General features: G+C 53.7%; 1 protein-coding gene across 1 annotated transcript in view; it reads left to right on the top strand.

Moving 5' to 3' along the window:
- Positions 1-3,277: 3,277 nt before the first annotated feature.
- LOC134431039 (maestro heat-like repeat-containing protein family member 1) overlaps positions 3,278-15,777 on the top strand; it is a 28,401-nt gene continuing 15,901 nt past the window's right edge. Inside the window, exons 1-7 of the mRNA XM_063179010.1 lie at positions 3,278-3,335; positions 7,073-7,210; positions 8,596-8,710; positions 9,652-9,798; positions 11,888-12,076; positions 13,177-13,329; positions 13,411-13,545. Of these exons, the coding sequence (XP_063035080.1) occupies positions 7,098-7,210; positions 8,596-8,710; positions 9,652-9,798; positions 11,888-12,076; positions 13,177-13,329; positions 13,411-13,545 (852 nt within the window). The 5' untranslated portion in view covers positions 3,278-3,335; positions 7,073-7,097. The remainder of the gene's footprint in view (positions 3,336-7,072; positions 7,211-8,595; positions 8,711-9,651; positions 9,799-11,887; positions 12,077-13,176; positions 13,330-13,410; positions 13,546-15,777) is intronic.

Genomic DNA, 15,777 nt, shown 5'->3' with positions numbered 1-15,777 from the left:
CAATCACACGAATTCCAACAGAAAGCTCCAAATCCATGGGAGAAAACCCCAAATCTGTGGGAAAAAACCCCAAATCCATGGGAGAAAAGACTAAATCCACAGGAATTCTAACAGGAAAAACCCCAAATCAGTGGAAATTCAGCAGAAATCCCAAATCTGTGGACAAAACTCCAAATCAAGGAGAAAAACCCCAAATCTAGGAGAAAACCCAAATCCATGGGAGAATCAGAAAAGCCCCAAATCCATGGGAATTCTAGCATGAAAGCCCAAATCATGAACCCAAATCCATGGAATTCCTCAGAAAGCCCCAAATCCATGGGGAAAAAAACCCAAATCCATCGGGAATTCCTCAGGAAAAGCCCCAAATCCATGGGAACAATCCATCGGAGAATCCCTCAGAAATCCATCAGGGAAATCCCATCAGGAAATCAAAGCCCAAATCCATGGGGAAAAAAACCCAAATCACGGAATTCCTCAGGGAAAATCCCAATCCATGGGAAATACCTCACGATCGGAAAAGCCCCAAATCCATGGGGAAAAAAACCCAAATCACGGGAATTCCTCTGGAAAAGCCCCAAATCCATGGGAGAAAAACCCAAATCCACGGGAATTCCACTCAGGAAAAGCCCCAAATCCATGGGAGAAAACCCAAATCCACGGGAATTCCTCGGAAAAGCCCAAATCCATGGAGAAATCGAATCTGGAAAAACCCCAAATCCATGGGAGAATTCCCTCAGGAAAACCCCAAACCCATGAGAGAATACCCCAAATCCACACGAAAGTTCCAATCAGGGAAAACTCAATCCAATCATGGGAATACACCAGAAACTCAAATCCATGGGAATTCTGCAAGGAAAAACCCAAAATCCATGGGAGAACCCAAAACCCAAGATCCAGTGGAAACCCCAAAATGACCCAATCATGGGGAAAAAAACCCAAATCCACGGGAATTCCCTCAGGAAAAGCCCAAATCCATGGGGAAAAAAACCCAAATCCACGGGAATTCCTCAGAAAAGCCCCAAATCCATGGGAGAAAACCCAAATCCATGGGAATTCCCTCAGGAAAAGCCCCAAATCCATGGGAGAAAACCCCAAATCCGTGGGGGAAAACCCCAAATCCGTGGGAGGAAACCCCCACTGCTCGGTCTCTCCGTGAGGGGTTAACCCGGCGGGGTGACGGGACACCGGTCCCGTTTTCCCGGAGTTTTTCCGCCGCTCACGTCGCGCGGGTTCCCGCTTTTATTTCTAGGAGCAATCCTGAGTGAACCCTTTGGATCTGCTCTGAAAGCCCCAAATCCATGGGGGAAAGCCCCAAATCCATGGAAAAAATCCCCAAATCCGTGGCAGAAAACCCCCCACTGCTGGGTCTCTCCGTGAGGGGTTAACCCGGCGGGGTGACGGGACATCAATCCCGTTTTCCCGGAGTTTTTCCGCCGCTCACGTCCCGCGGGTTCCCGCTTTCCCCGGCAGGCCACGCTGGCCCTGGATGAGCTCATGTCTGTGCCGGAGGCGGCGGCCGCCGTGCTGGAGCGATTCCCGGCGCTCTTCCCGGCGCTGCTGCTGCGCCTCGGCTGCGCCCTGGGCGTGCGGCTGCCGCGGGCCCTGCAGGGCCGGGACAGGGCCGGCCTGCAGCCCTGCAGGTGCGGAATGGGGGGAAAGTGGGGAAAAAAACGGAATTCTGTGGGGAAAAGTGGCGATTCTGTGGGGAAAAGTGGCGATTCTGTGGGGGAAAACTGGGGATTCCCTAAGAGTGCGGCTGCCGCGGGCCCTGCAGGGCCGGGACAGGGCCGGCCTGCAGCCCTGCAGGTGCGGAATGGGGGGAAAATGGGGAGAAATGGGGAAAAAAATGGGAATTCTGTGGGGAAAAAGTGGGGATTCCCTGAGGGTGCGGCTGCCGCGGGCCCTGCAGGGACAGGACAGGGCCGGCCTTCAGCCCTGCAGGTGCGAAATGGGGGGAAAATGGGGTAAAATGGGGAAAAAAATGGGAATTCTGTGGGGAAAAGTGGGGATTCCCTGAGGGTGCGGCTGCCGCGGGCCCTGCAGGGCCGGGACAGGGCCGGCCTTCAGCCCTGCAGGGGCGGAATGGGGGGGAAATGGGGAGAAATGGGGGAAAAGTGGAGAAAAAAAATGGGAATTCTGTGGGGAAAAGTGGGGATTCCCTAGGAGTGCGGCTGCCGTGGGCCCTGCAGGGCCGGGACAGGGCCGGCCTGCAGCCCTGCAGGTGCGAAATGGGAGGAAAATGAGGAGAAATGGGGAAAAAATGAAAACTCTGTGGGGAAAAGTGGGGATTCCCTGAGGGTGCGGCTGCCCCAGGCCCTGCAGGCACAGGACAAGGCCGGCCTGCAGCCCAGCAGGTGCGAAAAAATGGGAATTAATGAGGGGGAAAGTGGGGGGGGGGGGGGGGGGGAATGGAATTCTGTGGGGAAAAGTGGGGAATTCAGTAGGGATTCCATGGGGAAAGGTGAGAATTCTGTGGGGAAAAGTGGGGAAAGGGTGGGAATTCTATGGAGGCTTCTGTGGGGAAAGGCAGGAATTCCCTGAGGGAAAGTGGGGAAAAAGTGGGGATTCGATGGAGAAAAGTGGGGATTCTATGGGAAAAAGTGAGGAAAAAGTGGGGATTCCATGGGGACAAGTGGGCATTTTGTGGGGAAAAGCGGGGATTTTGTGAGGAAAAGTGAGAATTTTGTGAGGGAGCAGGGGGGATTCCCGGTGCTCTTCCCGGCGCTGCTGCTGCGCCTCAGCTGCGCCCTGGGCGTGCGGCTGCCCAGAGCCATGCAGGGGGGTTATCAGGGGAAAAGTGGGGAAAAAAATGGAATTAATGAGGGGAAAAGTGGGGATTCCGTGAGGGTGCGGCTGCCGCGGGCCCTGCAGGGCTGGGACAGGGCCGGCCTGCAGCCCTGCAGGTGCGGAATGGGGAAAAAAATGGGGAAAAATGGGGGAAAATGGGAATTCTGTGGGGAAGAGTGAGGATTCCCTCAGGGTGCGGCTGCCCCAGGCCCTGCAGGGACAGGACAAGGCCGGCCTGCAGCCCTGCAGGTGCAAAATGGGGGAAATGGTGAAAAATGGGAATTCTGTCGGGAAAAGTGAGGATTTTGTGGGAATTCTATGGGGAAAAGTGGGAGTTTTGTGGAGGAAAGTACGGGAAAAGGTGGAATTCCCTGAGGAAAAGTGGGGGGTTTTGAGGGGAAAAGGGAGAAAAAATGGGAATTCCCTGGAGGAAAGGGGGGAAAAGTGGGGATTCTGTGGGGAAAAGAGGGGAAAAGTGGGGATTCCCTGAGGGTGCGGCTGCCGCGGGCCCTGCAGGGCCGGGACAGGGCCGGCCTGCAGCCCTGCAGGTGCGAAATGGGGAAAAAGTGGGGAAAAGTGGGGACAAAGTGGGAATTCTGTGGGGAAAAGTGAGGATTCTATCGGCAAAAGTGGGGAAAAGGGGGGAATTTCATGAGGAAAAGTGGGGAAAGGGTGGGAATTCTATGGAGGATTCTGTGGGGGAAGGTGGGAATTCACTGAGGGAAAGTGGGGATTTCTATAGGAAAAAGTATGGATTTTGTGGGGAAAAGTGGGAATTCCTGGGGCTGCCCCCGGCCCTGCAGGTGGGGAAATGGGGAAAAGCAGGGGAAAAGTGGGAATTCCCTGGGGAAAAGTGGGAATTCCCTGGGGAAAAGGGGGAATTCTATGGGGAAAAGGGGGGGAAATGGGGGAAAGGGGGAATTTTATGGGGAAAAGGGGGGGAAAGTGGCAATTCCCTGGGGAAAAGTGAGGAAAAAGTGGGGAAAAGTGGGGATTTGCTGGGGAAAAGTGGGGATTCCCTGGGGAAAAGTGGGGAAAAAGGAGGATTCTATGGGGGAAATGGGGGAAAATTGGGAATTCCATTGCTAAAAGGGGGGCAAAGTGGGGAAAAGTGGGAGTTCCATGAGAAAAATGGGGATTTTGTAGGAAAAATTGGGGATTTTGTAGGGAAAAGGAGGAATTCCCTAGGGAAAAGTGGGGAAAAGGGCGGATCTTGTGGAGAAAAGGGGAAATTTTGTGAGGAAAAGAGGAAATTCCTTGGGGAAAAGTGGGAATTCTATGGGGAAAAGGGGGAATTCCCTGGGAAAAAGTTTGGGAATTCTGTGGGGAAAAGTGGGAATCTTGTGGGAATTCCATAGGGAAAAGTGGGAATTCCCTGGGGAAAGGGTGGGAGTTTTGTGGGAAAATTGGGGATTCTCTGGGGATTCCCTGGGGAAAGGGTGGGAATTCTATGGGGAAAGGTGGAGAAAGGTGGGAATTCCATGGGGGAAAAGGTGGGAATTTTGTGGGAATTCCATGGGGAAACGTGGGAATTCTGTGGGAAAAGGTGGGAATTCCATGGAAAATTCCAGGAGAAATTCCATGGGAAAAAGGGGTTTGGGGGAAAAACGGGACTGGGTGATGGGGTTTGTGGGATTGATGGGATAATGGGATTTATGGGATGGGATTTATGGGATTGATAGGATTGATGTGAATTATGTGAATTATGAGATGGGACGGGTGGGATAATGGAATTGATATTTTTACGGGATGGTATAATGGGGTAACGGGGTGGGGTTTATAGGATTTATGGGATAATGAAATGGGGTGGAATGGGATCCATGGCATGGGATTTGTGGGATTTATGGATTCATGGGACGGGATAATGGAATAATGGGATGGGATGGGATGGGATGGGATGGGATGGGATGGGATGGGATGGGATGGGATGGGATGGGATGGGATGGGATGGGATGTTGGAGCAGATTCCCCAAAAGAAGGAGGAGTTGGGGAGTGAATTCCAGGGAAATTGGGGCTGCCCCATCCCTGGAATTGTCCCATGGAAAAACTGGGAATGGGCTGATCCCAAAATTCCCTCCATCCCAAACCAGCCCAGATTTCCATGGGCATCCCTGGAACTGCCCCACGGGAATGGGACCATCCTTAAATCCCCTCCCTTCCCACCCCATTCCCACATTCCAGGATTTCCCAAACCCGACAGAACCCAAGCTTTCCTTAATTAGTCCTTAATTAATCCCAGAGGCTCCGAGGCCTCTCCACCACTCTAGGATTTTTTTTCCCCTGGAATTTTCCCATTCCCATTCCTTGTCCCGCTTTTCCCTGGGCCATCCAAAACAGGGAAAGCTCCACCAGCATCTTTCCACCTCCTCTGGGAGATTTTTTGGGAAAACTCCCGGATTTTCCATCAGGAATCATCCTTGGGCGTCTTCCTTGGGTTTTCCTGGATCCTTTGGAGTCACGGAATGGTCGGGGTTGGAAAACCTCTGGGATGATCCCATCCCATCCAACCTTGAATCCAAGGATGCTCCAGATGCCAGGGAATGTTTCCCAGGGCGATCCCCATATTTGGGATCCGTTTTCCATCGTTATTCCCAAATTTCCAGCATTCCGGAGGCGGCCCTGGAATCCTTGGGGTTCTCCCACTCCCCCCACCAATCCCGGGGGAACGGGACAAATCCCGATGGGGCAATCCCGAATCCCGGATTCCCTTCGTGTGTGGGATCCCCGTTCCGACAGCCGGGATTTATCCCTGGCTCCCCTTGCCGGTGTTTTGACGGGATAACGGATCTGTTCCAGATGTTGCTCGGCGGCAGAACAGTCCCAGCCCTATAAATCCTTCGTTCCGTGAAAAAATATTTCCCTCAAGTAGCTCCGGAGTTTTTCCCTTCCCGTTTTTTTTTGTCTTGGATCCGGTTCCCGGTGCGCTGGGATGGCTCCAGCTCCAGCATTCCCCAGGCATGGGATTCCCTTGGGATGTCCTGGATGGAGCCAGAGCCAGTCCTGAATCCAATCCCAAATCCAGTCCCAAATCCAATCCCAAATCCAGTTCTGAATCCAATCCCAAACCCAAACCTGAATCCAGTCCTAAACTCAGTCAGAATCCAATTCCAGATCCAATCCCAAACCCAGTTGCAAACCCAATCCCAAATCCAATCACAAATCCAATCCTAAATCCAATTCCAAACCCAAATCCAATCCCAAATCCAACCCCAAATCCAATCCCAAATCCAGTCTGAATCCAATCCTAGATCCAATTCCAAATCTAATCCTAAATCCAAGTCCAAATCCAATACCAAATCCAATCCCAAACCCAATCCCAGATCCAGTCAGAATCCAATTTCAGATCCAATTCCAGATCCAGTCCCAAATCCACCCCAGATCCAATCCTGAATCCAGTCCTAAATCCAATCTCAAACTCAATCCCAAATCCAGTCACAAGCCCAATCAAAATCCAATCCCAAACCCAATCCCAATCCAAAATCCAGTCCTGTATCCAGTCCCAAATCCAATCAAAATCCAATCCCAAATCCAGCCCCAGACCCATCCCAAATCCAATCCTGAATCCAATCCCAAATCCATCCCCAGATCCAATCCCAAATCCAATCACAAACCCAACCGCAAACCCAAATCCAATCCTCAATCCAAATCCAATCCCAAATCCAATCCCAGACCCAATCCCAAACTGAATCTGAATCCAATCCCAGATCCAATTCCACATCCAATCCCAAATCCAATTCCAAACCCAATCCCAAACTGAATCTGAATCCAATCCCAGATCCAATCGCAAACCCAAATCCAATCCTGAATCCAATCCCAATCCCTAATCCAATATCCAGTCCCAAATCCAATTCCAGATCCAACCCCAGATCCAATACCAAATCCAATACCAAACCCAAATCCAATCCTGAATCTAATCCCAATCCCAATCCAATCCCAAACTGAATCTGAATCCAATCCACATCCAATCTTGAACCCAATCGCAAATCCAATCCCAGATCCAATCCCAAATCTAATCACAATTCCAAATCCGATCCTGAATCCAATCTCAACCCCAAATCCAATCCCAGATCCAATCCCAAATCTAATCACAATCCCAAATCCAATCCTGACTCCATGTCAAATCCCAAATCCAACCCCAGATTGAATCCCAAACCCAATCCCAAACTGAATCCGAATATAAGCCCTGATCCAATTCCAGACCCAGTCTTGAACCCGATCCCAAATCCAGCCCCAGATCCCGCCCAATCCCAAACTCCCAAACTCAATCCCAATCCCGATTTCCCAGCTGTGCGGTGCAGACGCTGCGGGCGATGCTGGCGCGCGCCGGGAGCGACGACGTCGTGCAGGACGTGGGGAGCGCCGGGGGCTGGGAGCTGATGGAAATTCCCGAGCGGCACCACGACGGAATCGCCCTCCTGGCCAGGTGGGGAATCCTGGGGGAGATTCGTTCCCAGGGAATTCCGGGGGTTTGGGGTGGGGTGGGATCACTTTGCACCCGGGAGTGTGGAGGGGTGGGGGCGGCTGGAGATGGAAGTTGGTCCTGCTGTGGAATTCCTGATGTCTCCAATCCCAGTATGGAATTCCTGGTGTCACCCATCCCAAAATGGGATTGCTGGTGTCTCTGATCCCAAAATGGGATTCCCAGTGTCTCCGACCCCAGTATGGAATTCCCAGTGTGTCTGATCCCAAAATGGGATTCCCAGTGTCACCCATCCCAAAATGGGATTCCTGGTGTCACTTATCCCAAAATGGGATTCCCAGTGTCTCCAATCCCAGTATGGAATTCCCAGTGTGTCTGATCCCAAAGCAGGATTCTCAGTGTCTCCAACCCCAGTATGGAATTCCCAGTGTCTCTGATCCCAAAACAGGATTCTCAGTGTCTCCAATCCCAAAATGGGATTCCTGGTGTCACTTATCCCAAAATGGAATTCCCAGTGTCTCCAATCCCAGTATGGAATTCCCAGTGTCACCCATCCCAAAATGGGATTCCCAGTGTCTCTGATCCCAAAATGGGACTCCTGGTGTCTCCAACCCCAGTATGGAATTCCCAGTGTCACCCATCTCAAAATGGGATTCCCCATGTCATTGATCCCACTATGGCATTCCCAGTGTCTCTGATCCCAAAATGGGATTCCCAGTGTCACCCATTCCAAAATGCGATTCCCAGTATCTCACATCCCAGTATGGAATTCCCAGTGTCACCCATCAAATGGGATTCCCGGTGTCTCCAATCCCAGTATGGAATTCCTAGCGTCCTCCTTCCCAGTATGGAATTCCCAGTGTCTCTGATCCCAAAATGAAATTACCAGAGTCTCCAATCCCAGTGTGGAATTCCCAGAGTCTCCAATCCCAGTGTGGAATTCCCAGTGTCTCTGATCCCAGTGTGGAATTCCCGGTGTCTCCAATCCCAGCGCAGAATTCCCAGAGTCTCCGATCCCACAATTTCCCACCCATCCCGTGTTTCCCAAAGGTCCCCGTAGACAACTCCTCCCTTTTCCTGCTGAATCCCTGGGATTCCTGGATTATCCTGGTGCATCTCATCCCATCATTTGGGAATTATGGGAAAAAAAATCCCAAAATATTTGGGAATAACTGGGATTGGGATTATCCAACTTTTGGGGAGCTCATCCCAAAGAAAACCCGGATGGGGTGTCCGGGATGTTCCAGATCGTTCCCTGTGGGTCAATCCCGGTTTTCCGTGCTGGGTGCGGTCCTGCCTGGGGACGGGGATTCCTGGGATTCCCAGGATTCCCAGGATTCCCAGGATTCCCAGGATTCCCAGGATTCCTGGGATTGGTGTTCCCCCAGGGCGATGGCTCGGCTCTGCGGGCCCCGGCTGCCGCCCATCGTCCGGAGCCTCATCCCGGTGCTGGGGAGCGCCTTGGAATGCCAGAGGGTGACCAGCAGCGCCTTCCTGGCCGAGGTGAGCGAGGAACCCGGGAGTGTCCGGATGGGCTGCACTCCGTGGAGCCACGGATCCATCCATGGATCCATCATGCATCCATCCATCCATCATCCATCCATTTATCCATGGATCCATCCATCCATTCATGGTTCCATGGATTCATCCATCCATCAATGGATCCATCCATGGATCTGTTCATGGATCCATCCATGGATTCATCCATGTATTTATCCATCCACGGATGTGTCCATCTATCCATCCATGGATCTATCCATGGATCTATTCATGGATCCATCCATCCATCCATCCATCCATCCATCCATCCATCCATCCATCCATCCATCCATCCACCTATGGATTCATCCATGGATTTATCCATGGATCCATCCATCCATCCATGGATCTATCCATGGATCCATCGTCCATCCATCCATCCATCCATCCATCCATCCATCCATCCATCCATCCATCCATCCATCATCCATGGATTTATCCGTGGATCCATCCATCCATTCATGGTTCCATGGATTCATCCATCCATCCATGGATCTATCCATGGATCCATCATCCATCCCAGGGATCCATCCATCCATCCATTCCTCCATCCATCCAAATCCCATCCCAAATTCCCAGCTCCTCCTGGACGCCATCCCAGAATCCACACCATGCTCGGATCTCTGAGGGTTTCAAATTCCAGCCGGAGCTGAGGGGAAGGAGAAGAAAATTCCAGCAGATCCTCAGGATGAGAGGAATCTCCTGACCCAGAGTTGCTCTTTGGAGCCAAAACTTCCCAAATTTCCCCAATCCTGCACCAAAACTATTCCAGACCCCCCAGGTCCCACCCCAGCTGAGTTTTCCCTGGATTATCCCAGAGCGGCTCCTCCCGGGAATTCCATCTCCCCCCTCATGGATCCGGGGGGATTTTCCCGCCGTATCCCGAGGTTTTTTCCCTTCTCCAGCTGCTCAACCACAACGTGGTGAACGACCTGGTGCTGCTGGAGCCCATCGTGGACGCGCTGACGGCCCTGGAGAAGGACTCCTGCCTCCTGGTGCGCGTCCTGGCGCTGCGCGGGCTCGGCAACGTCGCCTCGGGCTCCCCGGAACAGGTGGGATGGGAGCAGCTCCGGGAATTTGGGATTTGGAGGGAGATTGGGAGTGGATTCCCGCTTCCACAGGGGAAGGAATTCCCTCCAAAACATTGGGGTGAGGTTTTGTGGGAGCTCCAGGGATTGGGATGCACCGGGAGGCCCCGAATCCACAAAATCCCGATTTTATGGAGCCATTCCCGGGAATCCTGGGAAGTGTTGGAGCCGTTCCCTGGCCCCGTTTTCCAGGGACCCCCAGGAACATTTCCAGGAGCTGCAGGAATTTCCAGCTGGGATCGGCCCCTTTTCCCAGCTTCTCATGGGAATCCTCGGTCTCAGTTCACTCCCTGCTTCCCAAAGCCCCAAATCCCAGAATTCCACCAAATTCGTGGGGAATATTCCCGCAAATCCCAACCTGAGGTCATTCCTTGGATCCTGTCCCATTCCATGGGAGCAGATCCCACCGTGGATCCCCCTGGATCCCTTCCATCCCACTTTTCTCTGGGATGAGCCCCAACAGCTCCCTCAGCCCCTACTGGGAACTCCCCCATTCCCATCCCAACCATCAACCCACCAAATCCCTGTTTGCCCAAATCCCAGGGGAATATTCCCAAAAATCCCAACTTGAGCCCATTCCCTCTTTCCCCAGCCCTTTTTCCCTCAGGGCAGTTCCCAAACTCCCCCGGATCCCTTCCATCCCACTTTTCTCTGGGATGTGCCCCAACAGCTCCCTCAGCCTCTCCTGGGAATTCCCTGATTTCCATCCCACCAAACCCCTGTTTGCCCCAAAATCCCAGGGCAATATTCCCAAAAATCCCAATTTGAGCCCATTCCCTCTTTCCCCATCCCTTTTTCCCTGGGAGCAGATCCTGCCCTGGATCCCCCTGGATCCCCTCAATCCCCATTTTCTCCAGGACATTCCCCCCCAGCTCCCTCCCAGGGCTCCGTATCCCGGGTTTCCCACTCCGATCCCGGGTTTCCCACTCCGATCCCGGGTTTCCCACTCTGATCCCGGTTTTCCCACTCCGATCCCGGGTTTTCCACTCCGATCCCGGGTTTCCCACTCCGATCCCGGGTTTCCCACTCCGATCCCGGGTTTTCCACTCCGATCCCGGTTTTCCCACTGCGATCCCGGGTTTCCCACTCCGATCCTGGGTTTCCCACTGCAATCCCGGGTTTCCCACTCCAATCCCGGTTTTCCCACTGCGATCCCGGGTTTCCCACTGCGATCCCGGGTTTCCCACTGCGATCCCGGGTTTCCCACTGCAATCCCGGGTTTCCCACTCCGATCCCGGTTTTCCCACTCCGATCCCGGGTTTCCCACTGCGATCCCGGGTTTCCCACTCCGATCCCGGGTTTCCCACTCTGATCCCGGTTTTCCCACTCCGATCCTGGGTTTCCCACTGCGATCCCGGGTTTCCCACTCCAATCCCGGGTTTCCCACTCCGATCCCGGTTTTCCCACTGCAATCCCGGGTTTCCCACTGCAATCGCGGTTTTCCCACTGCGATCCCGGTTTTCCCACTGCGATCCCGGTTTTCCCACTCCGATCCCGGGTTTCCCACTCCGATCCCGGGTTTTCCACTCCAATCCCGGTTTTCCCACTGCGATCCCGGGTTTCCCACTGCGATCCCGGTTTTCCCACTCCGATCCCAGTTTTCTCGGCTGCGATCCCAGGTTTCCCACTGCAATCCCGGTTTTCCCACTCCGATCCCGGGTTTCCCACTCCAATCCCGGTTTTCCCACTCCGATCCCGGTTTTCCCACTGCGATCCCGGTTTTCCCACTCCGATCCCGGGTTTCCCACTCCAATCCCGGTTTTCCCACTCCGATCCTGGTTTTCCCACTGCAATCCCGGTTTTCCCACTCCGATCCCGGGTTTCCCACTCCAATCCCGGTTTTCCCACTCCGATCCCGGGTTTCCCACTGCGATCCCGGTTTTCCCACTGCGATCCCGGTTTTCCCACTCCGATCCCAGTTTTCTCGGCTGCGATCCCAGGTTTCCCACTGCGATCCCGGGTTTCCCACTCCGATCCCGGGTTTCCCACTGCGATCCCGGTTTTCCCACTCCGATCCCGGTTTTCCCGGCTGCGAGCCCGGTTTTCCCGGCAGATCCGGCGGCACGGCTCGCAGCTGCTGGCCTCCATGGTGAACGGCCTGGACGACAAGGACGACCCCAACAACCTGCTGGCGCTGGAGGCCATGTCCAGCCTCTCCAGGATCCTGGATCACCTGGAGGAGCGGGACGTGCACTCCACGGTGCTGCGCGTCGCCATCCGCATCCGGCCCTTCTTCGACAGCGTGAGGAGCCGTCCCGCCCGCCGTTCCCGGCGCTGGGAATGGCCTTGGGGCCATCCCGTGGCGATTCCCCAGCCCAGATGTATTTCTCCCTCGGGCTGGGATTTCTCCTGGACGTTCGTCCCTGATCCTGTGCTGGGCTCAGGGTCCCACTGGGATTGGCCCATTGGGATTTTCCCATTGGGATTTCCCGCCAGGTTTTCCCCATTGGATTTGTCCCACTGGGATTTTCCCATTGGGATTTTCCCATTGCAATTGGCCCACTGGGATTTTCCCATTGGGTTTTCCCCATTGGATTTGTCCCATTGGGATTTTCCCACTAGGATTGTTCCATTGGGATTGTCCGACTGGGATTTTCCCATTGGGATTTTCCCATCAAGATTTTCCCTTTGGAATTTTCCCATGGGGTTTTTCCCATTGGAATTGTCCCGTTGGGATTTTTCCATCTGGAATTGTCCCATTGGAATTGTCGCATTAGGATTTTTCCATCTGGAATTGTCCCATCATGATTTTCCCACTAGAATTTTCCCATTGGGATTTTCCCACTGGGATTGTTCCATTGGGGATGTCCCACTGGCATTGTCCCACTGGGATTTTCCCATTGGAATTTTCCAATTGGAATTGTCCAATTGGGATTTTCCCATCAAGATTTTCCCTTTGGAATTGTCCCATTGGGATTTTCCCATTGGAATTTTCCCGTGGGGTTTTTCCCATTGGAATTGTCCCGTTGGGATTTTTACATCTGGATTGTCCCGTTGGGATTTTCCCATTGGGTTTTTTCCCATTGGAATTGTCCCACTGCAATTGTCCTGTTGGAATTGTCCCATTGGGATTTTTCCATCAGGATTTTCCCATTGGGATCGGCCCATTGGGATTTTCTCACTGGGATTGGCCCCAGGCTTGGGGGACAACAGGATTGGGATGGTGGGAAAAACGGGATGGGGATTTTGGGATCCCAGGGTGGGAATGGTGGGATTGCCAGGATTGGGAATGGTGGGATCCCAGGGTGGGATTTTGGGATCAGAGGATGGGGATTTGGGGTTCCCAGGACGGGACCTCTGGGATTTTCCCCCCGTGATTCCCGTTTTTCCCCGTTTTCCCAGGAGCACGCGGAGCTGCGGCACTCCTCCATCCTCCTCTTCGGGAACCTGTCCCGCTTCAGCCGCGCCGACTCCGAGGTTTTCTCGGAGCAGATCCTCAACGGGCTCGTGACGCTGCTGCTGCACCTGCAGGACCCCCAGCCCGACGTGGTCAAGGTGGGTGGGGCTTCCCGGGGGTTCAGGGTGGGAGATTTGGGGATCCCCCGTGCCCAATTCCCGGCATTCCCGGTTTTCCAGGCGTGCAAGTTCGCGCTGAGGATGTGCGGGCCCAGCCTGGGCTGCGAGGGGCTCCGGGAAATGTTCGGGAATCACCTGCGGGAGGAGCGGGGGCTGCACTACGGCGAGTTCGTCAACGACGCCGCCAAGTTCCTGGTGCGACAGCGCATCGCGGGGATTTTGGGATACTGGGATGTTGGGATGTCGGGACATTGGGATTTTGGGATGTTGGGACGTTGGGATGTTGGGACGTTGGGATATTGGGATATTGGGATTTGTGGGGGCTGCACTACGGGGAGTTCATCAACGACGCCTCCAAGTTCCTGGTGCGACATCGCATTGCGGAGGTTTTGGGATGTTGGGATGTTGGGATGTCGGGATATTGGGATGTCGGGACATTGGGACATTGGGAAATAAGGATATGTGGGAATGGGATTGGGATATTGGGATTTTGGAATTTCTGGGGGCTGCACTACGGGGAGTTCATCAACAATGCTGCCAAGTTTCTGGTGCGACATTGTGGGGATTTTGGGATATTGGGATTTTGGGATATTGGGATATTGGGGATATTGGGATATTGGAATTTGGGATGTTGGGATATGGGGGATATTAGGATATCAGAATTTGGGGATGTGCGGGGGCTGCATTATGGGGAGTTCATCAACGACGATGCCAAGTTCCTGGTGGGACATCGCGGGGATTTGGGACACTGGGACAATGGGACATTGGGACACTGGGACATTGGGACATTGGGAGACTGGGATATTGGGACATTGGGATATTGGGATATTGGGACACTGGGACATTGGGACACTGGGACATTGGGACATTGGGACACTGGGATATTGGGACATTGGGACATTGGGACACTGGGACATTGGGACATTGGGACATTGGGACACTGGGATATTGGGACATTGGGACATTGGGACACTGGGACATTGGGATATTGGGACATTGGGACACTGGGATATTGGGACACTGGGACATTGGGACATTGGGACACTGGGACACTGGGACACTGGGACATTGGGACATTGGGACACTGGGACATTGGGACACTGGGACACTGGGACACTGGGACACTGGGACATTGGGATATTGGGACACTGGGACACTGGGACACTGGGACATTGGGATATTGGGACATTGGGACATTGGGACACTGGGACATTGGGACACTGGGACATTGGGACACTGGGACATTGGGACATTGGGACATTGGGACACTGGGACATTGGGACATTGGGACATTGGGACATTGGGACATTGGGACACTGGGACACTGGGACACTGGGACATTGGGATATTGGGACATTGGGACATTGGGACACTGGGACACTGGGACACTGGGACATTGGGACACTGGGACACTGGGACACTGGGACACTGGGACATTGGGATATTGGGACACTGGGACACTGGGACACTGGGACATTGGGATATTGGGACACTGGGACATTGGGACATTGGGACACTGGGACATTGGGACACTGGGACATTGGGACACTGGGACACTGGGACACTGGGACATTGGGATATTGGGACACTGGGACATTGGGACACTGGGACATTGGGACACTGGGACACTGGGATATTGGGACATTGGGACACTGGGACATTGGGACACTGGGACACTGGGACACTGGGACATTGGGATATTGGGACATTGGGACATTGGGACACTGGGACACTGGGACACTGGGACATTGGGACACTGGGACACTGGGACACTGGGACACTGGGACATTGGGATATTGGGACACTGGGACACTGGGACACTGGGACATTGGGATATTGGGACATTGGGACATTGGGACACTGGGACATTGGGACACTGGGACACTGGGATATTGGGACATTGGGACACTGGGACATTGGGACACTGGGACATTGGGACACTGGGACACTGGGACACTGGGACATTGGGATATTGGGACATTGGGACATTGGGACACTGGGACACTGGGACACTGGGACATTGGGACACTGGGACACTGGGACACTGGGACACTGGGACACTGGGACATTGGGACATTGGGACATTGGGACACTGGGACATTGGGACACTGGGACACTGGGACACTGGGACACTGGGACATTGGGATATTGGGACACTGGGACACTGGGACACTGGGACATTGGGATATTGGGACATTGGGACATTGGGACACTGGGACATTGGGACACTGGGACACTGGGACATTGGGACATTGGGATATTGGGATATTGGGACACTGGGACACTGGGACATTGGGACATTGGGATATTGGGACATTGGGACATTGGGACACTGGGACATTGGGACACTGGGACATTGGGACACTGGGACATTGGGACATTGGGACATTGGGACATTGGGACATTGGGACACTGGGACACTGGGAC

This window comes from Melospiza melodia, chromosome 1, assembly GCF_035770615.1.
Source record: "Melospiza melodia melodia isolate bMelMel2 chromosome 1, bMelMel2.pri, whole genome shotgun sequence".
NCBI lineage: Eukaryota > Metazoa > Chordata > Aves > Passeriformes > Passerellidae > Melospiza > Melospiza melodia.
This window is presented reverse-complemented; position numbering and strand designations above follow the sequence as displayed.